The sequence below is a fragment of the Syngnathoides biaculeatus genome, chromosome 16, assembly GCF_019802595.1.
Source record: "Syngnathoides biaculeatus isolate LvHL_M chromosome 16, ASM1980259v1, whole genome shotgun sequence".
Classification (NCBI taxonomy): domain Eukaryota; kingdom Metazoa; phylum Chordata; class Actinopteri; order Syngnathiformes; family Syngnathidae; genus Syngnathoides; species Syngnathoides biaculeatus.
In genome coordinates this window covers 10,973,385-10,997,475 of record NC_084655.1, presented here as the reverse complement: position 1 = coordinate 10,997,475, position 24,091 = coordinate 10,973,385, and the positions used below count along the sequence as shown (strand labels likewise).

The window sequence follows — 24,091 nt, the reverse complement described above, 5'->3', positions numbered from 1 at the left end:
ATGCAATAATAATAATAATAATAATGCCAGGCTATGATTCAGTGAAGGAAAACCCCTTCCTCACTTCTGTGTAGGATTATGACTATAATACCGGTACTCTATCTGATGCTCAACCCACAGTAAATACAGTAGCGATGAATCTTCACACATCAAGTAACTCAACTTTTATATCTAGAGCTAATTTATTGTTCTTGACACACAAGTGGTCAAATCCCACATTTTGTACTTACAGTTTGAATCACAATACGGCATCGTTTAAGAAGTGAAGAGGACGCTATTTTGAGGTACGCAACCATTTTGGGGTTTTGCTTTATAACTTGCCAAAATGCTCCCCAATTTTTCACAAACAACATTCAAATCTTGGTGTGTCCTCAACAGACGCGTGTTGGGAGGAGAAAAAGAGGATGTAACTGACATTGCGACGATTGCACTCGACATTCATCTGCCTTCGAGAGGTAAGGACAGCAGCATTTCAAGACGGAACTTACTTTTTACTTTACTTTTCGTCCTATAAAATCAGATATAACATTTGAAAGTTTTGCCTTCAAATATTCATAAATGTCAGATTGGGACATCATGCTTAGATTTATACGGAGATACCCAACAATATGTGACGGGGTTTTGTGGTTCAGGCCCTAATGAGAATATTATCTGCTAACAAAGCTTTGCAGAATTATATAATTACAAACTATGTCATGTCACAAAAGCTAAAGCGGTAAAAGTTGGGTTTCAGATTGGTAAAAATTTGGTGAGACATTGTCAGAAAGTCATTCATTTAACAAGATGTTGATTATTGTTTATTAAAACAACCTTACAGGAAAAACCTATTAAAGCAGTTCTTCACCACTCCTCACTACAACAATTATACAATAACAAATATATGGACCTGTATAGTATATCATCCGATGTTTGGTACCGCTCTTGGAAATGTTTTAATGTAACCAGATTTAGAAAAATACATTTATCATCAAAAATTGCTTTGGTGTTGTTTAGGGTCTCGTCGGTCAACTCAGAAAATCGTTAACTGAATGAGTTCAGCAGCACTTTTGCAGCTCCAAATTGATAAGAGCGCACAGGGAAGGGGGGCTCTCCACCAAGAGCGTGTTTGGCAGGTGGCGGGCTTGGTTTGTTTGGAAACCTCAAGCTTTGGCATTTCAAACGAACATGCACTCGCAGGTGTGAGATGATTGTGAGCAGTTTTGTTTGACTCCTGCAGGTTCTGTCATGCCGCGCTCGTTTCTTGTAAGGAGTAAAAAGACTCACCCCGCCGGTCCATCCAAGGACGTCTTCCGGCAGCGGGATGAATCTCACACTGATAAAGGTCAGCCTGTGGACCAAGTGGCAAGGGACTCTGAAGATAATGTGCAGTCAGGTTTCCATCCGGAGCTTCTGTTTGGGGTCCGATCCCCATGGGAGGGAACTTCGTTGCAGAATCAATGCTGTTTTGGAACGGTCCCCTCTTCATGTGGTAACCTTCTTGATTCCTTCTTTTCATCACGGCAGATAGAATTTTCCAGAATATTTTGCAAACTCAACAAAACACCTCAAAATCTAAATTGCAGTCAGAGAAAAAAAGTGTCATTGTCATTATTTCCTCTTTCAGTCAAGTCCACTGCGAATAGTACTGATGCAGTGCTGGACTCTACGTGGTCAGCAGACAGACGACAGACATCTGACAGAGAACAACAACTGGAGAAACTGGTCTTCATGTTACTCCACTACAAGTCGCATACAGATCTCAGATCGCCATTCAGTCATTGTCACCTCTGTGAAAAGGTTTTATATCCTTCCATGCATGAATTCACTGTGTGTTCACAGCAGAAAAAAAAAAAAAAACAGAAACAATTGTTACACAAATCACAACTAAATGTAAAAATTAATGTACCATCATAAGGAAAATTAATTAAACTAACCGTGTTACTTAGTATTAACGGGGTTACTGTTTACAGGGGTTATTGCACCATACTCAGATCTCAGCTCTGTTTCTAACATTTTGGTAACCAAACTAAGAATTATTGTTTTAGAGGGTTCATTTTTGACTTAGCTTTTGTGTTGAAGCTCATTAGATTGAATGCCTGATAGCGAAAGTACCCACTGAACAGATAAATCTATTCTGGGGGTCACCAATATGCTGCTTGTAAAAGGGACATGTTGTACATCATTTGAAAATGTGTGCGCTTGCAGAGATTCAGAGAAATATGCGCTGATATTTATCCATGTCCTCGCTTTTTAAATTAGTGAGAAATTATTAGCATTATCGGTGTTGCAAAAATGAACAAAGAAGAACATGGAATTTGAGTTAATTTGAGCAAATCAAACTGGTAGCCCTCACACATAAACATCTATCCATCCACCCATCCATCCATTTTCTTAGCCGCTTATCCTCACGAGGGTCGCAGGAGTGCCGGAGCCTATCCCAATTGCCAACGGGCAAGAGGCGGGGTACACCCTCAACTAGTTACGAGCCAATCGCAGGGCACATCGAGACTAACAGTCACACTCACAATCACACCTAGGGGCAATTTAGTGTCCATGTTGCATGTTTTTGGGACGTTGGAAGAAACCGGAGTGCCGGGAGAAAACCCATGCAGGCACGGGGAGAACATGCAAACTCTACACGGGCAGGTCTGGGATTGAACCCGGGATTGTGAGGCCAACGCTTTCCAGCTGCTTCACCGTGCCACCCCCACATAAACATTGCCAAAAAAAAAAAAAAAAAAAGTCTTTTTGCTTCAGAAATACTAAAAATAATCGTTCTTTTTTTCTCCTCAGTCTCTTTCACAAGTCGATCTCTAGTCTCATGTGAATAACACCTTTGCTGTCCCTTTGATGAGGTCTCCAGCCACAGAAATGTCTCCAATGACTTTTGCATCAATTGGAAGTTATGGCGGAGCAAAGGTAATATTTAGAGCGCATGTTTGCGCACCAGTCATGTTTTACGTGCTCTCTTCCAAGCGCAGGGACGAAACTTTGGGTGCAAGGTGTGTGGCAAAATGTTCAAGCGCTCATCGACACTGGCCACACATCTGCTCATCCACTCAGACACGAGACCTTACCCGTGCCAATACTGTGGCAAAAGGTTCCACCAGAAGTCAGATATGAAGAAACACACCTTCATACACACAGGTGAGTTGCAGTAATTCTGCACGTTCGGGTAGTAGCGTCTGATATGTGGTTGCGCATCCTTTGGCCTCTTTATCCGCACTCAGGTGAGAAACCGCACGTGTGTAAAGTGTGCGGTCGAGGATTCAGCCAAAGCTCCAACCTCATCACTCACAGTCGGAAACACGACAGCCGGCCGTTCAGCTGCCCCAGCTGTCGCCACGGCTTCCAACACAGGGTCGACCTGCAGCGCCACCTAGAGGCTCGGTGTGGCTACGGAGGCGCAAATGCTCAGAATTGAAGCAATAATGCAGCGTGACAATGTGCATCCTCAAAATTATAATAGCTTTATATAGCACGAATGACGCGTTTTTCCTTTTGATTTTGTGTTTTGTTTATCATTTATAGCTTTATGTCCATTTTCATGAAAAGAATACATTTTCGCATTGCTCTGTCAATAATTTGAAAAGAAAATGAAATATTCTGCAAACTAATTACTAAACTATTGGCTTTTTTTTTTTTTACAGAATGTACCACGATGTAATTTTCTACAAAGTACTTATTGTTGGACAAGAGAGAAATAAAAGAAATAAAAAAAAACATGGAAAAAAAAGCACATTGTGAGATGGCACGAACAGAGTCACTGCTTAGCCATTGTAAAGAAGATTTTCATTGCTTGAGAGGCCTAGGTGGCTTTGAAACCCCAAGTTTGTTTGAATGAATTCATTTTTAAAATCTGTGTTCAATCATCCAGAAAAATTATTGTGTTTTTTCACTGTAAATAATTAAATACAGTGGAACTTTAATTTCATAGTTATCCGTGAAAGACGATTGTCTGTTACATTGAAGCACTTTGAAGCCATATGCACCAATTTTACTGGACAGTACAAAATTATTTGGTAATTTTTTTTTTGGTGGACTAAAATGCCTGTACGGTACAAAATTAAATAGATTTTTTTTTTTAAAGTTGGAAAATGTTTGAAAAGTTGTAACTTTTGTCCTTACTTAACACGCTAATGGTATTCATGGACAAGTCGAAGAGGTTCGCTTTCACGAGCCACAAGAAATTTAGATTTTCAGACCCAGGGGTGGCCAAGCGTTCAGAGATCAAAAGCCATATTTTTTTTTGCTGTGTTACGGCAAAAAGCCACATCATACACATGAATATCACCCCCCCCCCACACACACACACACACATGCCTTTGCTCAGCCAGATTTATTGGAAATGTCACACACCAACATGATAACAAGAAAAATCGACTCCAACAGAGTACCAAGACCACAGGCCATTAATTTTTAAAAATTAAAATGATGTGCTCTTTCTCCCATAAACTACCATTTCAACCAAGTCTCGTCTTCTATGTCACAACTCTCAGCTAATTCAACACTAAACTACTCACATGTTGGAGATCTGAGGCATGCTAATGTTTGGCGGGACAATTGAAGGTCTGATACCATTTGTTTAAAGCTGTTGTTTTAAGGACAGAAAATTTTAGCGGCATCACTGAGGCATTTTTTTTTTAAATAAATTCCATTTCATTGTATAACGTTTTGGCACTTGCCATCTTCCAAGCCAGTTGACATGATGCCTGCGCTAGTCTCTGGGTGCTTTATTATTTTTTTTTGAAACTGCATCTGCTTTTCTGTCTGATTTTTCAAAGTGACAAACATGACGGCAAAGTTCAATCCCTTTTGGAAATTCCAGGTCGATGTTAGCGTGGAGTGAGCTGATGAAGCTTTGAAATGCAGCATTTGAATTGTGAGTGCCGTAATAAAGACGTCTGACCCAAAAGGCAGAGTGGTTGGCGGTTGCGCTCACCAAAAAAATATGAGCTCTCTCATTCTGGTAAAAACATCCTGCGCTCATCCACATATTTTTGTTTAACTGTGGATTTTTCCCTGCCATTTCGAGAGAGGATTTGATAACTTATTTTCTCCAAAGATCGTGATCCGAGTGGGAAGGTTTGAGCTATTTTCGTTCCGATACGCATACCAGTTTTGCGAAAACATTGTAACAAAGGAAAGCAAAGTGTGGACACAAATACTGTAATGAACGCGAGCAAATTGGGAGTGGACACACTCCGATATGCTTTCATACCTTCACGAGGGCTGTGGGTTCGCCACCCCTGCCATAGACGAACAGCATGACAAAAAATATATATATTATTGTACCAAAAATAGCCTCTTCTAGACTCCAACGACTTGTGTTTCTTATTACTCTTACACACTGCTGCCTTGCTGCTCTCTCTTAACTTCATGGGACAATAGCTCCTCCTGTCATCATGGCCACTGCTTCCATATTCATTACTTAAAATGCTGTAAAATTCGACATGGGCGCAGATAAGAACGGACATGTGTGTTAGCTGGATCAAGTCATATTTTATTTATGGGACACGGAAATATGTGTATCCCTCCCTCTGCAAGAATAACAAATGACATTGCCAGTTCTGGAACTAAATTGGCAATGTCATTTTAAGTGATTAATCATTTTTGGACATGTTCTCTAGACCCTCCATTACTTCTAGTATCCGATAAATTGAGGTTCCACTGTATTGTTCCTTTAGTATCTGGCTTTTCAATATCAGCAATTAAGGCAAAGGTTACATAGCATTTTTTAAAAATACATCTTGTATTACTAATTACTAATACTATTGCAAACACACATTTTGGTGAGACACAATGTTCTTTTAATGCACTGTATGTTACTTATACTGCATTAACATAAGACAGAACAGAATACAACATTCTCTAAATTATTGCTGATAAACATTGATATTCCCTGTTATAACACAGATACTGACAAATGGTGGCGCAGGCCATTTCGAATTTGGCCTTCAGTTCACTTTCTGAGGATGTAAATCCATAATCCTGCATGTTTACACCTCTTTTCCCGTTTTAAATAACCAGCAGCAGTGAACACCTAGGATCTATATTTGTACGCCGTGCAACATGCGCCAGAGCGCAAATGGTGCTCATGTGGGCCGCTTTTAAAGGGCATGGAATAACCCCGATTCGCCTGCCGTGATGACGCCCACACCAGCACAGACGTCCCATTTGAAATGCACTGGGAGTAAACCTCTTCAGTTGCTGGAGGAAATCCTGAGAAAGAGATTCAACAGAACTGTCGATGTGCAGGTGCTCGCCGAGAGTGACACATTTTCTGTAACGGCTGATGGCTAAGTTTTGATATAAAAATCTGTGAGGTACTCTGTCACATTTACTGAGCCAGGTGATAACCCGTAACACAAAAAATTTATCATTTTGGCTACAGATGCTGGTTATTAAATGTATTCTGAGTAGATCATGACATATGATTTTCTTGACAAATTTGTCTGGAAAAAAGTGCTGAAGTCCAAAGAATTGGAAACTTGATTAGTTAAAGAAACACTCCCATTGATAATATAGCTTTAGTTACATCAGGCAACACTTTAGATTCTGAAGGCCTTGGGCCGATTAGATATGGCAACACATCGGAATAAAAATCTAACATCCACATACAATGCTGGAAGCAGTGCGTCCAAGAATGCTACAAAATGAAGGGGAAATATAGGGACTAAGTTAATACAACTTCAAGGAACAAATATAAGCATTTAGGTTGTAAATGTATTCCAGTCCCTTTGATAGTGTTTAGGCATTAAGCGCTCCCCTGTTACCATTGACGCAGCATGTAGCAGCAGTATAAAAACCAGAACAAACCTGAATCACCTCTGGACTTTAAGTAAAATGACTATAAATTGACCTACAGCATCATACAGTATATGAGCATGAAAGCCCCCAAAAGAAACGACATTTAACGCACCAATCCTCCTCATCATGTTTACAGGGCGTGGTGGTGGCGTGCTTATTTTGGGGTAGAATTCGGGTTTCGACCTGACCGTGAGCAAGAACTTGACCCCACACTGGCCCCCTTCCCCTCCCTAAATGATTGAAACCGATGGTCTCACCTTTATACTGAGCTGGTCAACTCATCTGAGAGAGAAGGTGGAACCCAAGTGGGGTGGCCTCCGGGTGTCTGCTCCGTTAAGTAACCCTCTCCTTCAAATGTTACTCCTCGTGACACTTACAAAACATACACATGTACAATACATTTAAAATGAATACATGCACCAAATGAGACTTTTATATGAAGGAATATGTTTTCAGTAGAGATATATAAAATTAATCGTATGTTCAGTGTTGTCTTTGCAGAACTGTGGGACATTAGCTGTTTCTAATATTTTGTTCTGTGCGCAGCATGCAAAAGAACGTCTCCTGCCCTATAATTTGCCCGCTACATGTTTCACAGCACATTTTGGTTGAGCTGATCTTCTTACCTGCATAAGTGTAGACGCACCACAGCACCCCCATCAAACTGACGCCCATCACAAAGGTTGCAAAGGCGATTCCTATCAATGCTCCTGTCTGCAATGAGGCACCTACAGATATTATGGGTTAGGGTTCAAATAATTGTAACCCAGAAGTAGGACCAAATAGTCACTCACCTCTTTCCTGTGGTGGGGCAGGAACGGCCAAAGGGGAGACGCTGAGTCGTTTGCTTCGCTGACCGATGGTGGGCTTCGATGCTTTAGGTGCCAGTGGGTTTAGAGGCTGGGTGACCACCATGGGCCGGGAAAGGTTTCTAATCTCACACTACAGATTGGGAGCAACAACAACAACAGCAACAACAAAAAACAAATCTAAATTATTCTCTTGCAATGTGGTATGCAGTATATTTCAGATATAATGTTTTGTAATGAATCATGTGAAGTATTATTTTTGTATGACATGGAGTTGGTTCTGTACCTTCTGTCCAAGCGTCCTAAAAACAAGTGGAGGAAGACCTTTCCCATCCGGACATTCTTTCTTTCCTTTTTTCTTCGTGGGTTCCCTTGTTGTTTTGTCAGAGACACAGAGGTGAAGGCTGCAGTGGAGAAACTGCATGGAGACGTTGTAAACTGGTCGTAGGATGAAACTAAATCTTAATGGCCGTATAACCGTTTCCTTCCTCGAGGGGTCTTCTCTCCCCTTTTTTCCGGGTTTGGAGTGATCGGGGATACTTTCATCTTCGTCACTGATCTCTTTGTCTCCTTTTTTATCTTCAAATCTGTCATCCATCTCGTCCTGCTGCTCATCAGCATCTTCTGTCTCCTCCTCAACTTTCGCAGGCACAAAAGTAAGCGAGGGGTCTGCGGGACAGTGGTTGCTTATGACAGTCCAGAAAGGGGAGCTTTTGGGGTCCGACAGAGGTGAAACAACACACGACTTCAGCTCAGCAACGTCTATCAAGGGCCCCTTGGCAGAAATCTGCAATAGATTTTTTTTTTTTTTTTTAATTGAAACTGATGTAGACACCAAAGTTTGCTTTTGCAAAAGGGGAAATGAAAATAACCACCTCAACGTAAACACGCTGCTCTGCAGTGATGACGCACGGTCCAATGCGTCGCTGTTTGTAGCTGTCAGTGACGAAAAGCTTCAAAAGAAGCAAAGGCCCAGATTTGAGTCTGGGTGGGGGGACATGGAATGGTCCACGATCTGGCAAGGGAGCCCAGGGTACCCGAGAGGTATTGACATCACCAGCAGGGCCTATTTGAGGTGTGCTGGCCACTTCATCCAGACAGCTGAACTAGGAGGGGAAACACCAGAAGACACATTATCACTGCTGAAGACACGAAGAGGGAGACTGAAGCGATATTGATATAGAAAATCATTCAAAATATTAAAATACAGTGGTAAGAATTCATTACAATGAAATGATGCTTGTTATTGTTAAGTATGAATTTTGAATTAGTGGACTGAACAATGCCGTTACATGTACAGTATAACTAAATTCCAGATACGGTAAAAAAAAAAAAAAAGGAGAAAAAAATGTAGTGGTAAACTGACCTACAACTCGACATTAGAATTTTACATTGTGGTGGAAAAGATATTAAAGTTGACAAATTGGATATTATGGCATTGAATTCGTGTTGCGTTTGAGTGACGAATATGTAAAGACGATAGGTCTTGTTCTACTCTGTGGACTTGACTGCGGCGTATGAAAATACAGAGACCGACGTATGAACAGGGAGCTGTCTCACGTGTATGCCAAGTGAACTTCTGGATGTCCAATCAGTTTCGTTGTGTGACAAGATTGCATGAGGCTGCTCTTTCCATAGCAGCACCTAACCAGAGATGGAAGAAGAGAGCAATAAGCTGCATGACGTGACGAACGATGGCTAGCACATCAGCACATATTACAGTCACGTACAGACTCCACTAACAAATAGAACGCATATAAAAACCATACACAGCCCTATTGCAATGCCAAGTTTTAAGAAAATAAAGCACTTCAAATCTGTTTCCCACCATTACTGTTAGCAGTAGAACTTAAACAAAATAATATTCATAATAAATCTTTTAGAGAGTGGAAATAAAAAAAATAACTGTGATCATGTTTTTACATGTCTGCTACTCTGCTGTGGGGTTGTCTTTCTTCAGATGGAACTGGTCAAGGTGGACATAATAATAATCGACCCCCCCCTCGAAAAAAAAAAAAGTCAGGAAAAGACTAATCCAACATCTGAACGTTGTTTGGGGATAATTGTAGACCTTTTAAAAGATTTCTGGTCTGTGCTGTCTTCCATTAAACAAAACATTTCGTTAGATTGATGGAATACCAACAAAAGTTTTGAAATTATTGATCATAGTTTCATTTTTGGGATCAGAAAAAAATTGAATAGGTTTGTAGAGACTTTATACATTCACTCTCACTTCTACCTCCTGCCCATGTTCCTTCCATCCATCCGTCCATCCATCCATCTTCTGAGCCACTTATCCTCACAAGGGTCACGGGAGTGCTGGACCCTATTCCAGCTGCACCCTGAACATTTTTTTTTTGTATATTCACCTCAAGATAAATTTATTGCATGAGATTGATTTGCCCTTGTCTAGAAAATCTAATAGCCATTCTGTTGTGGAAATGTTCCATATGTGTGTCTATATATATATATATATATATATACATATATATATATAGACACACACACCTGCCGCATTCATCACTGGATGTAATTAGACAACAAAGTACAATAACGTTAATAAGCATAAGAAATGTATCCATGAGCTAATATATCTGTTCTGTGTACCTCACCGTGTTTTTGTACTGCACCCCTTTAGTATGTGCCAGGAGCTTTCCCTCAGTCCCGCAGGAAATGACTGGGAAGACCAACAGGAAATGACTCCCATTGGACTGAGCTTGGCATGTTGGGTCCCGCAAAGTTACAGCAGAAACTGGCCCAGACAAAGTCTGAAAGAAATGGATGTGGCATGTTCTGTAGGCTCACTCTATTCGGTAGTTAGGTCCAGAAGCCAACGGCTAAACCTGTACAATATATCAATATGAGAATGATGTTTTTTTGGGTCAGCTGAAGAATGAAGCAGGTCGCTGGCCATACATGCATGAACACGGTTAGACTGTTTCGAGACCTGCAGGGTGAGTTGGTCCACCGCCACACTCAGACGTCCGTCTTCGCACTGCACTGTGAAACTGTCTCGGCCTCCTTCTGCTCTACCTCCTCCACCTTCGAGCCATTCTCTCAGGGGACGCTCCTCAGCCCACTTCGGCCTCTTGGCAATGGGCTTCATTACTCCAACTACATCCAAAATATAGATAAAAATGGCTCACAGGTAGCAATGTACTCTAGATAAAAACAATGGCTTTTCTATTTCTGAGGTGGAGCCTGTCCCAGCTGACTCTAATTCGAGAGGCGAGGTACATGGCGGACTGGTTAACAGTCAATTGCACGGCACATGTAGAAAACATTCACACCAGCAGTATGAACGATTTAGAATCCTCAATTCACCTAAGATGCTTTTGAAATGTATTTGAAAGCCAGAGTTCCCGGAGAAAACTCGTGTACAAAGTACACTACACACACTTGGGTTACTGCAGCTTCCTCCCATATTCCAAAAACAAGCAGTTTATGTGAAGTGAAGACTCTAATCAACGTGTGACAAACTCAAAACTCCTAATAACATAAATTGAAACAGCAGACAGACACACTGGTCCTGACCTGGCCCGGTCCCAGCCAGCTGGATCACAAAGCGATTGGCCTGGTCAGCCTCAGTATACGAGGTCACATTGTTGTAGCCGTTATCATCGGCCCACATCAGCAGGTCCGGTATCGTGGACAGGTCGGGGATTAGTGTAGTAGTCAGAGTCAGTTCGGGCTCAGGAGGGTAGGGAGGGGAAACGCTATTAGAGGACTGCACAAAAGACACACAAACGCGTGCGCAAAATAGGGAGATGTCGCAAAATCACAAATGGCGACCCAAACAATGTCATACAGAAAGCATTTTCATTTTATGCTGAGATGAAAACAAATAAAGAGTGCACCCTTACATGAATAAAAATATGACCCTGAACGTCATGAGCAACAATGGCCCAGTTGACTGGCACCGAACTGCTGAGAATCAGCACCACCTTTTGTCTGAAAGAAGCGTTCGAAGGCGGCACAAGCGAGACGATCACCTCCACCTGCAGTGAGCTGGGGCACACATCTTTTATGTATCATTTTTGCCGCTATTATGCCTCCTCCAGTTTTAAGAAACGTAAGAACTTGATCGTTGCAGCCGGTGTTCAAGACTCACCCGCAGAGTCCTGAGCCTGCCGAATGGAGTTTGATCACGTGGACCTCTGGGTTGCTTCCAATGGGTGCTGAATGGTCACAGCCTTGTATTTCTTGTGGTTGCAGGTCCGAGGTCATGTAGTTGTTGGAGATAAACATTGACTTAAGATGGCACACAGCAGGCTGAGTTACATCTGCGAAGGGGAGATAAAAATATAGATGTTTAATTATGAATTTATAAGTGTTGATGGGTCATTCCAGAATTGGAGGGCATGCTCTGCCCCTCATAAAATTTCAATGTAAGCATACCTGCAGTAAAATGATTCCAAAATCCAATGGGCAAGCGATCTTTGGGCAAAAAGTGGATTTCCAGCCAATCACAGAGATTCCAAAATATTATTTTAAATACCAAATAGAGTGCTACCTAAAATTTATATTTTTTTTCCAGTCTTGACCCTCCCGCTTGATGACCGACCTAGATATATAATCATAAAAATACGTTTTATATCAGCTTTTTTTGTATGATTTTGTTTATGTCGTCCTTGTTTACCACTGACCTATCTTAAATTGTAGTAATTATGCAAGTTGCGTCTCCCACCCCACTGTTAAAAGAAGAAAAAAAAGTGAGCTACATAACTCATCAGAAATGAAATTGTCAAGATAATCGCTCTTGTCATGGGTAGACTTGAGGTAAATCCGCTTTTATATTTCATATTTTGAGTCATGCAAACAAACAGTGTTACTCGCACTATCAGAAAAAGGAAAATAGCAATTTGCTATTAAATACATTACTAAGTTTGTTCTAGGCCAGCTAGCATGTTACACTACTGTTGATTTTCAACCATTTTTCTTGCAACCGTGCTACTGTAATTAAAATAATATCCCAATTGGCACACAGATAAAACAATAGTAATGTTGAAATTGGTTTAGCAATATTTTTAAAAATATTTTGAAGTGGCATCTGAGCATCTGAAATGGGGGTGCGCTAAACGGCAGCAAATAACATATACTAGTGGTTGATGACCTGGTTTGCTTGAAAACCTGAGATAAAATTTACAAAATCAAAAACGTCGGTGCCTAAATTGTCCTCCAATTCTGGAACGACCCTTATGTGGTTTGGGATCAAAGTCCTGGTCAGTTCTGCAGTGGCTCACCCTCTCCCAGTCGGACGTAGACCCGATTTCCATGTGTAACGTGTGTCAGAGAGGACAGGTTGCCATGGTGCTTCAGAGCCCAGCGGTGCAGCGCCCGCGGGCGGAACGGAACCCAATGTAGCAACCGGACACGCAAGCGTAGAGTCTGGGATTGAACACTGGAGTTTGAAGACACCTTAAAGATTGTTTGCGGTGAGGTAAGCACAAGAAGAGGAGCCGTAGACATTATTATGTGGATGTCATCAATTTCCACAAAAAGACGGTGTCCAATAAAAACATGGACATTGGATGGGTTTGGAACCAAAAAAATGTAAACACAAAACCACAGAGTGAAAACCACACTATTGCCTCAAAACAGACCCTGATTCAATCATCATGAAAAAAAAACAAGAGGACAGTCAATACACACAACCTAAATTAAAGGAAAACAATGATCAGATCATAAAGATGTAGAAATATGGTATTCCTCAATTACAAAAACACAAAACTATTTTCCTTTTTCTATGTTCTCCGTAATGCCTGTTTTTCATTTTGATTGGCTCGGAGTCTGATTTGAGCCAATACGGTAGTTTCCTTTGGCAGGAAGAGTCTGAATTTTTGTGAATGTAGTTTAAAAAAAAAAAAAGTTTTTTTGTTTACAGATGAAATGATGGAGCCTTTCAAGAAATGTCTTTTGCAAAACACAAATTATGTTTGTAACTTCTTTCTGTCTCGCTCTGTCTCTCTTTCCGATTGTCTTTGCTCAGTGACCTGACTTTTACGTATCGGCTTATCTTCACAAGGATAACCGTAAAGTGTCACTCTTTTTACTCTTGCTATACAGTATGTGCTTCCCATTATGCAACACAAGTACATCAGAGTGCAAAGTAATTTTTGCAAGTTGCTGCTTAACTATCAGAAAAATGCTCAAGGTTCTATATTTATATATTTAAAAAAAAAAAAAGCCAAGCAGTTCACTAAATGGGTTCAGGACACGAAGCATGTGGTTGTTCATACAATAGGATTTTAAGCTTTAGTAAATGAGAAATACTGTAAGTAGTCTGCACTGACCTTCACTAGCACAGGGAGGTCAGGGGGCAGTCGCTCAGCTTCCAGCCTCCAGCTGATTGGCTGCTTGGAGCTGAGTAGTAGGTGAACTTTTCGCAAACTTGACTGGCTCAGAGACAAGGGCTTCAACAGTACTGTGACCTGTGGGAAGGATAGGGCCACAATTGAATTTATTGTTTAAGTCACGTTAGTAAAGTAACGACGTTTCTTGTTGCCAAAAAAAAAATAGACTTTTTTTCTCTGCCTTTTGGTCAGTGTGGTGTTTTTAGTGAAACCAGCCGTGTTTTACTGCTGATCCTTAGAGAACTGAAAAAGTTAGTGGCACTTTATGTTCTTCTTTTGGGTAGTTTGGTGCTCATATTGTCAAACAACACACTATTTTTGTGGTCTTGAGTTATCAGCCAAAATGCTCAAAAACAGGCAATATTTGGATATTTCCTTTGAACGTGGTTCCGACTTCCCTCTACTTCAGGGGTGTCAACCTCCTTTTCATCGCGGGCCACATTGTCATTCTGGTTTTCCTCTGAGTGCTGTTATGACTGGAAATATAGAAATCTTTATTCGGCTCATCATATTAACACATGAAGTTTATGAACTAGTTTTGAAGTCATAAATCAAGAGTAATGACCTTTTCAACAATTATTGATGTTTGGTAAGATAAAAAAAGGAATGGAATGGAAAGGAAAGGAGAGGAATGAAGATTAGCCGAAGTAAAACAGGATATATGTGCGTGAATGAGAAAAGTGGAGGGGGAAGAGTGAGGCTACAGGGAGAAGAGATAGCGAGGGTGGAGGACTTCAAATATTTAGGGTCAACAATCCAGAGCAATTGTGAGTGTGGTAAGGAAGTGAAGAAATGGGTCCAAGCAGGTTGGAACAGGTGGCGGAAGGTGTTTGGTGTGTTATGTGACAGAAGACTCTCTGCTAGGATGAAGGGCAAAGTTTACAAAACAGTGGTGAGGCCGGCCATGATGTACGGATTATTGACGGTGGCACTGAAGAGACAACAGGAAGCAGAACTGGAGGTAACAGAAATGAAGACGTTGAGGTTCTCGCTCGGAGTGAGCAGGTTGGATAGGATTAGAAATGAGCTCATTAGAGGGACAGCCAAAGTTGGATGTTTTGGAGACAAGATTCGAGAGAGCAGACTTCGATGGTTTGGACATGTTCAGAGGCGAGAGAGTGAGTATATTGGTAGAAGGATGCTGAGGATGGAGCTCCCAGGCAAAAGAGCGAGAGGAAGACCAAAGAGAAGGTTAATGGATGTGGTGAGGGAAGACATGAGGGCAGTTGGGGTTAGAGAGGAAGATGCAGGAGATAGGCTAAGATGGCAAAAGATGACACGCTGTGGCGACCCCTAACGGGACAAGCCGAAAGGAAAAGAAGAAGGTAAGATAAAAAAAAACGCTTGCCGTATCTCAATGTAATCATTTCTGAGATGACGATTTGAAATTTGTGTACCGATTTGAACAAGAATCATGGAGGTTAACACACATGATTTACCTTAGTGCGCCACATAAAATCATGTGGCGGGCCGGATCTGGCCCCCGGGCTAGTCGAGGTTGAAACACGTTTGGATTGCACCATTATGGGTGCGGGACGTGGGCACCAGGGTACTGTACGAAAGATGAGTACTACCATGTTGTCAGGGCCACTGGTTACTCTGCCCACTGCGATGACATGAGTCTCCTTGTCCCCACTCTCTCTGGCGGCACAGCCCGGGCCAGCCTCAAACTTCTCCAGCAGAGCCTCAACTGGGTGGAGCCCCCCCACTTGAGCCACGGAACATTGTCCCTCTTTACTGGAAGCTGTGGTGCGACCGTATCCTGAATGCATTAGCTGAGACATTTAAATATTGTGTGAATTCTTTTGAGTAACACCGTACCTGCCTGTCTCCTCCAGAGTAGTACGCAAAAAACAGTCCATCCAATTCCTGACAATGAAGGCATCATGAAATGATATGTCAGTATGATGCAGTGCAGTTCTCCACCACTGCAAACCAAAACAATGTCTAGTTAAAAGAATACTGTCCCACACAGTCTCCCCTGAAAGTGAAAAATATCTTTGTAAAGACAGAATCTTTAATGGAGTATGGATTATATTGTCCAGTCAATATGCAGTGGGTGTACATTACGATAGCAGCCTTAAATGCCTGATTTCATAATTTTTAAAGAATTATAGAGAAGAGAAGATTTTGTTCTCCAGGTTTAAATTGGTTAATCTTTTCAAATTATTTTTCTCAAATACATACTGTAGATACATACGTGCAGTACATGAGAAAATGCAATGAGATACATTTGAGAACACATGTAAATCTTTACAAACTGTTCTATTATTTTAAAATCAAGAAACACCAATTTTTTTTCCACCGCTACTGCTAATACCATATACAATGATAAAGATCATTGAATCAGGTGAAACAGTGGAGCAACTGCCCAGACACCTTTGAGGAATGGGGTGCAAATCCCGGCCTCGCCACTAATTGAAGACTCTAAATTGCCCCTAGGTGTGATTGTGAGTGCAAATGTTGTCTATCTCTATGTGCCTTGCGATTGGGTGGCAACCGATTCAGGGTGTACCTCCCCGCCCTCCTGCCCGATGATAGCTGGGATAGGCTGCAGCACTCCCGTGACCCTTGTGAGGATAAGCGACTCAGAAAAAGGGATGGATGAAAGATTATTGAATCAATACAATACCTCCCTGACAGTCATAATGTCAAAACAATATTATTGTGGTGAAAGTTCAACATGTTTAACAGACTTCACGTACTGCCCCGCAGAGTTTGCAGTCGCAACTAAGATTGTGCAATGTTTTAGTTCCTTAGCGGCTGCCCTCCAAGTTCTGAGGATAAACACATTCAGAATGATCTTCCAAACATACTAACGGTTACTTCAATTTATGTTTTCCAGCTAGATGAAAAAAGGATATAGCAGCACGTTAGCTCTGCATTCCAGCTCGATTTGAAAATTCCCCACACCCTTTCCAGTAAGACCCCAAAAGCCAAACTCACCTGGGAAGGAGCCGCTCCAGCCGTTGCTTCTGTCTGTCTTTGCAAAGACTGTCTCCACAGCTCGATGCATCCCCACCCACCTCACTCACTTCCTAAACACACAACCGCGCACTCACACACACCCTCCAAATCCGGCACCAGGGAGAACACTCACCTGCGGGCTCCTTCAATGCATCTTTGCAGCTGAGGTGCAACTTGTGGGAAATATCTGCGAGGGGAATTTGATGGGACTCTGTGGACTCTACAGTCGAGGAAGGGGTGGGCCGGGTGGTAGGTGGGGGTTCCTCCAAAGACAACTGATAGATAAGGGGGAGTGCTGTGAGTATAAATGTCTCCCAACAGAAATGATAACAGGAAGGAGCGAGAAGGAAAGAAGGTGGCTTTGGCTTTGGGTTTGTTGTTGCTTGACTGGCAGCGCACATATTTTGAATGCTGAAGAAATAAAGTTGGTGGTTAACCATCAATTACTCAATCCATTCTTTGAGGTACTGTTTGGTCCAGAGCTATTTGGACATTGACAACGGATTTTTGTCATTTGGCCTTCATACACCACCACAGTGGGTTTGAAATAATGAAATCCACATGAAATGTGAACATGCAGCTTTGATTTCATGGGTTTCACAAAAATGTCATTTACCATAGACACACACACACACACAGGCTGTTAGTTAAATCTAAATTGTTCCCCCTGCAACATACACACACACACACACAACACACACACACACACACACACACACACACACACACACTTCCCCTCAAAGTCAGCAAAGCCAAGATTATGCAATGGGTCTAAACTACAGGTGCCAAACTTGAGGGAAAGGGGCCATATCCGGCCCAACATATCCTTTTATGTGGCCCGCAACGCAGAGTTTTTGCTCAGCTCTGTAACAGAAGTGTCTTGACAGTGGATGTATAGCATTATGAAATCATCTATATAAATCAACAGTCATTGAATAAACTAATTCCTTTAGATTTATAAATCCAAAGGTTGATCATTTCTGTGTAAATGTAATACGATGCTGAGGTAATTATCACAGTCATAATGGCCCTTTGAGGGAGGGTAACCATCCATCCATCCATCCATCCATCCATTTTCTTAGCTGTTTATCCTCACAAGGGTAACGGGAAGTGCTGGAGCCTATCCAAGCTGTCAACGGGCAGGAGGCGGGGTACACCCTGAACTGGTAGCCATCCATTCACAGGGCACATGTAGACAAACAACAGTTGCCCACACAAATTTTGCACGTTTTTGGGATATGGAAGGAAACCACAGTGCCCAGAGGAAACCCACACAGGTATGGGGAAAACATGCAAACTCCACAGAGGCGGGTCCGGGATTGAACCCGGGACCTTAGAACTGTGAGGCCAATGCTTTCCAACTGGCCCAACATGCCACCGGAGGGTAACCGGCTACAGACCCCCCACAAAGATTAGCTTCACTGATTATCGTGGTGTGAGGTTCGTTAAGAGTCATATTTTATGCACCTTTTTAAAGGTACCACTCTTTAACAACATCTCTATTGTTTGATTTCATTTGAGTGTATGAAGGAACAACTATAAAAACTCAGTACTTCTGGACCAAGTCCTACTGTATCTCTCAGTGCAATTTCTTACGGGCACAGAGGACAATACGCATACTGTATATATGTGTGTTCTCACATTCCAGATGAAAGAATTGTTTATTGGCACAAATAAATGTTGCGTGCTTGGTTACATCAGCAGTATGAACTAATTTGCCTTGTTTAACAGTTTTGAAAAGATCTTAGCACCGCATCTCCGTATGTGTCATTCCCACGGCCGCCACAATTAAACCGTTGTACTTCCCATCACTTTGGTTGACTAGTTGTATTGTTGCACAAAATGTCATTACATGTACATGTTGTCTGAAATTTGCTGCATGCAAAAACAATCAATGTTTTCTTAAATACTGTATGTTATGTTCCAGCAGAGGTTCTTCAAAGTAGAGCTTCTTCGTGGAATAATCCTTCCTCAGGCAAGCCTTGGGTATAAAAGCAAGTTATGGCTGACATGTGTTTTCAATTACCAATAATAATAATAATACCAAGGATGTTTTTGTGGTACCCACTTTGGAACAAATCCGATTCATCAAGGCTTTTTTGTTAGCCGATGATGGAAAATTCTTCATATAAAAGACCAAAATTAGAGGTATTTTTGAACGTCTGTTTTGCAGTTTATTTGGTGTCTGGATGAGCCATTTGTGCGTTTCTGAGAAGGCCCGACAACCAAATGTGTAATCAACGGTGAGCTTTGCATCCTGCTGTCATTGTGACCCTTGAAGCAATTCCATGAACAGCCACGCGCTTCAGCTCAACTCGCTGCAATCATTATTGGAGGTTGGACACATTGTATTGTGTGTATTTGCGTCAGGGGTATCAAGTTTGTGACCGAACTGTATGTCTGTGTCAGAAACCAGTGAGTGGGGTTGTGAAAACACGAATGAAGTTCTTTGTATATAACGAAGAACTGTAATAAAACCAGATGAATACAGTATTTTTTTGGATGGAAAAACAAACAATTACCCAGACTTGTGAATTGTGCACTCATTAATTTTAAAACAATTCACTGGCCCTTTACTATTTTTATCTTATTTTATTTTATTTTGAACATATTCTGATGAATTTTCAGGTTGAAAACATCATCCGACTGAGAAGCGTTTCCTTCAAGTAGGAGAAAAATATATTTTGAGACACAGGCATTTGGGCTAAATTAGGTTTATTGAACAAGCCGGCATGTCATAACAGCTGTTTTCAAAGTCAGATTTGCAAAAAAGACCCCCAAAATTCTTGGTCACAAGTTTTTAAAGTCTCACATCTGTGCACATCCCACTGCTAAGGCTGAATGGTTCACTGACTGGGTTCGAACAGTAAAGCTTCTCCCACTGATCTAAAGTGAGTGACAATTCTGTCTACAAACTTGCTCTCCATGTCAATAAATTAAACATATCTCTGTGAATTCATTCAGTGCCTCCAAGTCTGGGTTTAACCCCCCGTACCAAATAGTGATCGTTTCCTTTGATATTACAATGGCAGTTCCAGTTTATGGTTTTGCCCAGAGGACGTGTTGTCCTCTAAACAGCAAGCAGAGACATGCTAGATAAGCAATTGGTCCAAAGAATGCAATTGCCCTCTTTGAAGTAGATAGTTCAAAGAGATGATCGGTGAAGCAATAACTCTTACTTGGTGTACTGTAAAAATGTTGAAATAAGGTGCTAATAATAAACTAAACCACAGAAGTAACCGAAGCACTTTACTCACGCATGCTTTGGCACTACACTGCTACACCTGCCAGGAACTTTTCGACTACAGATACAAACATTAAAAAAAGAGCTTTAAGTCACTTTCAGCTCAAACACATATTCCAGACAAGATAGCGAGACCTCCGGGATCACCGTGGGTTGTTGTCGGGTCGGCGAAGCGGCCCAGGTGGGGGAGGAGGGAGAGGGAAGCAAAAGCGAGGCTGTCGGTCCGGCTTCCTGCTAAGGCTAAAGAACAATCTACAGAGGCCACCTCTTCCAAGCCTGAACCTCACCAACAACACATCCATCGCCAACAAAATGGACGATATGGAATTACAACATCCGGATAATCGTTGCATTCGTGACTGCCGCACATTGCACACACAGACTATTTGAACACCAGGACATAGACACATACACAGGGTCTGTACTGGCCTCTCTCAAGTTCTGAATGGAAACTGTGTGCATAAAGAAAAGTATCAGGGATTTTCTAAACTACAAATCCTGGATGACCTGCCATGTCCGCTCACTCCTCAAGGCCCGTGACACAGCTCTTTTACAGCCCGGCTCGAGCTGAACTGAAAAAAGACATAAAAAATGCCAAGACGGAGAACAGGAGGAGGATAGAGTCCCACCTTGCCAGCAACCGATGTTGGGAGATGTGATTGGGTTTACAAAGTCTCACAAGCTTCAGTGACTGTGATGTGACACCAGGAGACAAGCAAATCATTGGCAGAAAACAACAGCAGAGCTACTCTTGGATGGTTTTTGTAGATTATAGCTTGGCCTTTAACACAATCATACCGTAGATTCTGTTGACTAAACTCGACATCCTGGGCCTCCCTCCTCTCACATACACTTGGATCAAGGAGTTTTTCATCAATACACCCCAGACTGTGAGAATCAGCTCCCTCCTTTCGTCCACCTGCACACTGAACACTGGGTCACCACAGGGCTGCTTGCTGAGCCCCCTCCAGTAAAGCCTCTACACCTAAGACTACAGCCCTGCCCACAATAATAACATCATGGTCAAATTCCCTGACAACACAACAGTGGTCAAGCTGATCTCAAAGTGGGAGAAGGCAGCCTCCAGAGATGTCCGTACCGTACCAGTTCAGAGTGTAGTCTGCCTTTTGCCTGAAGTCATCTGGGATAGGCTCCAGCACCCTGTGATCCTAACCAGGATAGGCGGTGTTGAAAATTACGTGACTTTCTTTAAAAGCAGAATTTTACATCCAACCATTTAATTAGTAGTTGGGATCATTGCCTTCAAACTGCATCACTTGAGTCAAACATTTAAATATCCTTCAACAAATTGCTCACAACAGTAGAACTGGGGTAACTAAATCAAATTTAGAGGCCACCTTTCTCGCACATACCTTTTTCGTCTATTACTTTTCAATAGGATTGAAATGCAGTGGTCACTTTCAAATTCTTACTTTTAAATCTATTAAGCCATTTTGTAACCATTTCGGCAATGTGTTTCACATCAATGTCCATCTGGAAGATCCATTTATGCCCAAACTTTTAACTTCCTGACCGATGCCTCGAGATGTTGCTTATGGATTCCCAAATATTGATGCCATCTGTTTTGTGAAGTGCACCAGTTATTTCTGAAGCAAAACAAGCCCACAACGGGATGCTGCCACTCCCGTATTCCGAAGTTGGGATGGTGTTGTCCAACTTGCAAGTGGACCTCTTTTTCCGCCAAGTGACTCAGTGCTCATTACACCCAAACAATTCATTTTAGTTTCATCGGACCACAGGACAAGTCTACACAAACTATGCTCTTTGTCCCGATGTCAATTTGTAAATCTTAATCTGCCCTTTATACATCCTGGCCAAGTGGCCTCTCAACCCATGTCAGTACAAGACTCGTTTTACTGTGGATAATGACACTTACCAGCTTCAGCCTGCATATTCACAAAGTGTTTATCTTTTGTTCTTGGGAAAATATATGCACATTTCAGCAAGTTCCTCTCTGGGACACAAAACCCACTTTCTCCCTTCATTCGGATACTGTTTATAAGTATATATAATTGTTTGAACAGATGAACAAAGCACCTTTATGAGTCTGGAAATTGCACCCAAGGATAGACCAGACCTGTTCTTGTTCTGCTTCTATGTTTTCGGCTTTCCCATGAAGCAGTGGATTTCATGCAAAGCTTTTTTAAATACATCCACATCCGCTCTAATGAATTTATATGTCAGATGCTTCCAAAGAAATGTCATCAACTGTAGGTTTTCCAATATGGTTTATAGGCATCATCTTACTGTCTATGAAGAAAGTAATGACAAATTGCTTTAAAATAAATATTCGATCAGGCATAATACAAATAAAAATAATTTTGTTAATTGTAAATGATCTAAAACAGGAAAAGGTTAAGAGAGAAAAAAAGTGAGCCTTTTTCTATAGCACTAAAACTTTTACGTCTGGTTCACCCATACTTCCCTCAACCTCACAACTGTTGGTTTGGCAAAAAAAAAAGTGAAAATGTGGATTAAAATAAAGTAAAAGAATGCTGAGAGAGAAAGTTTAATACCACTAAAAACGTGTCTTTTTTATTTTTTTTTATTATTAAAGAGCATCACATCTTATCTTTGACACATTCATCAGAAAGCAACAGAATTTGAAGGACAGACAACAAGCAGATTTGTTTGTTTCTTTGGCGTCCCCAAGTGTTCATTTTGAAGTTGCACCTGACTGAGGTTGACATTGTACATTCATAGTGACTGAGCCAGGGTTGCGGTGGCGGCGGCAACGTCGCAGCAGCACACAGAAGAAACAAAAAGACAGGACGGGAGACAAAAATCTGGCGTGATGAGGATTAGCTTCCGATTGATACTTTTTGGCTCGTTGATCTTTTCGATGACAATGAGGCTGATTTGTCATCGACTCCAGACAGCGCAGTCCAAACAGCAGGACCAGTCAACTCAGTTGCTACATAATCTGGATTATCTTCAGTTATCATCTCGGTTTCCTCTAAAAGCCCCCTCTAGATTGTCAAAAAGGTCAGCAGGTCAGGGACACTGCAGCTGTGCTAGACACGCGATCACATTCCGGCTGATCTGCCCCTACGGTGTTGCGCGCACACGCACACACACACACACACGCACACACACACACACACACACGCACACACACACACACACACACACACACACACACACACGCACACACACACACACACACACACGCAGGTCCCAGCCAATTCTTCATCCCATTGAGTTCCTGCACTCAGCTATCCCATCCTCATCGCTGTCCTCTTAGAGTCTGAGGCTGGGAGAGGGACATCTACTAATCTGTAGAACCTAGCAGAGGTCAGATACATAGTCAAAATCCTTAAAATAGGCCTGTTCCTTGCGGGAGAGGGTGCGCCGCTCGCGGGGCGGCGTGAGGGTCGGCGCCTCAGCTGTAAACTCCACATCGAAGTTGCTGACGTCTTCTTTTCCTGCGATGGTCGGGACAAAAGGAGGCGAGACTTTCCGATGAAGGAGAGCCTCCCAGTCCATGTCCTAAAGCACAAAAGCGTTTGGGTTTGGTCAGAGAATCTCATTCCGCTGTAACATTCACAAAGATCATTTTTATTTGCTTGAGAAAAGAGTGACAGTAACTCACTCTGAAGAAAGGTTGTTTTTTGACGTCTTCGGCATCTTTTTCCCCAGAGCCCAGCCGCCTCTCGGGATTCCTTCTCAGGAGCTTACAACGGCACATACAGCATAAAAAGTTAAACCACATCAAGTAAATGTTTATAACGGTGTCCGTAACGTTGCTTTTTCAGATCCCATTTTTTATTGCAACCTACTAGCACTTTTTTTCCCATTAGTTTTTTTTTTTAATTCTATTAATCCTTCTATCACAAGGATTTATAAAGTTTTATCTGGCTTGTATGTTGATCTTGATTATTTGAAAAGGCAGCGATGAATGAAGTGCA

The 24,091-nt window shown here is 41.8% G+C and overlaps 2 protein-coding genes and 1 long non-coding RNA gene across 6 annotated transcripts in view; 1 reads left to right on the top strand and 2 right to left on the bottom strand.

Annotated features, from left to right (window-relative positions):
* The first annotated feature begins 215 nt into the window (after positions 1-215).
* Positions 216-1,397, top strand: LOC133515071 (uncharacterized). The gene is made up of 3 exons (XR_009798948.1): positions 216-284; positions 379-455; positions 1,217-1,397. It is a non-coding gene; the product is annotated as an uncharacterized LOC133515071 (long non-coding RNA).
* Positions 1,398-5,917: 4,520 nt separating this feature from the next.
* engl (endoglin, like) lies at positions 5,918-15,836 on the bottom strand. The gene is made up of 16 exons (XM_061846707.1): positions 15,766-15,836; positions 15,526-15,688; positions 13,892-14,029; positions 12,842-13,016; positions 11,710-11,881; positions 11,462-11,606; positions 11,133-11,325; positions 10,546-10,712; positions 10,211-10,366; positions 9,159-9,242; positions 8,474-8,704; positions 7,885-8,385; positions 7,584-7,731; positions 7,416-7,517; positions 7,047-7,161; positions 5,918-6,201 (listed from the first exon to the last, which is right to left on the bottom strand). Exons 1-15 carry the CDS (start codon positions 15,834-15,836, stop codon positions 7,049-7,051), a joined length of 2,559 nt encoding a protein of 852 aa, XP_061702691.1. The 3' UTR covers positions 5,918-6,201; positions 7,047-7,048.
* A 6,871-nt stretch (positions 15,837-22,707) lies between these two features.
* The window catches only part of pkn1b (protein kinase N1b), a 35,702-nt gene continuing 34,318 nt past the window's right edge, over positions 22,708-24,091 (bottom strand). For all 4 annotated transcript variants that reach the window (XM_061846308.1, XM_061846307.1, XM_061846306.1 and 1 more), the window contains 2 exons: positions 23,776-23,856; positions 22,708-23,672 (listed from right to left, as the gene is read on the bottom strand). In XM_061846308.1, the coding sequence (XP_061702292.1) occupies positions 23,469-23,672; positions 23,776-23,856 (285 nt within the window). In that variant the 3' untranslated portion in view covers positions 22,708-23,468. The remainder of the gene's footprint in view (positions 23,673-23,775; positions 23,857-24,091) is intronic.

What these genes read in the sequence shown, in the direction of transcription:
- engl (XM_061846707.1), bottom strand. Translation starts at nt 15,836, where the DNA reads ATGCCTTCATTGTCAGGAATTGGATGGACTGTTTTTTGCGTACTACTC. An exon ending in AGCAGCGTGTTTACGTTGAG is followed by an intron (nt 8,386 to 8,473) that starts GTGGTTATTTTC and finishes AATCTATTGCAG; the next exon opens with ATTTCTGCCAAGGGGCCCTT. An exon ending in TTAGGACGCTTGGACAGAAG is followed by an intron (nt 7,732 to 7,884) that starts GTACAGAACCAA and finishes CCCAATCTGTAG; the next exon opens with TGTGAGATTAGAAACCTTTC.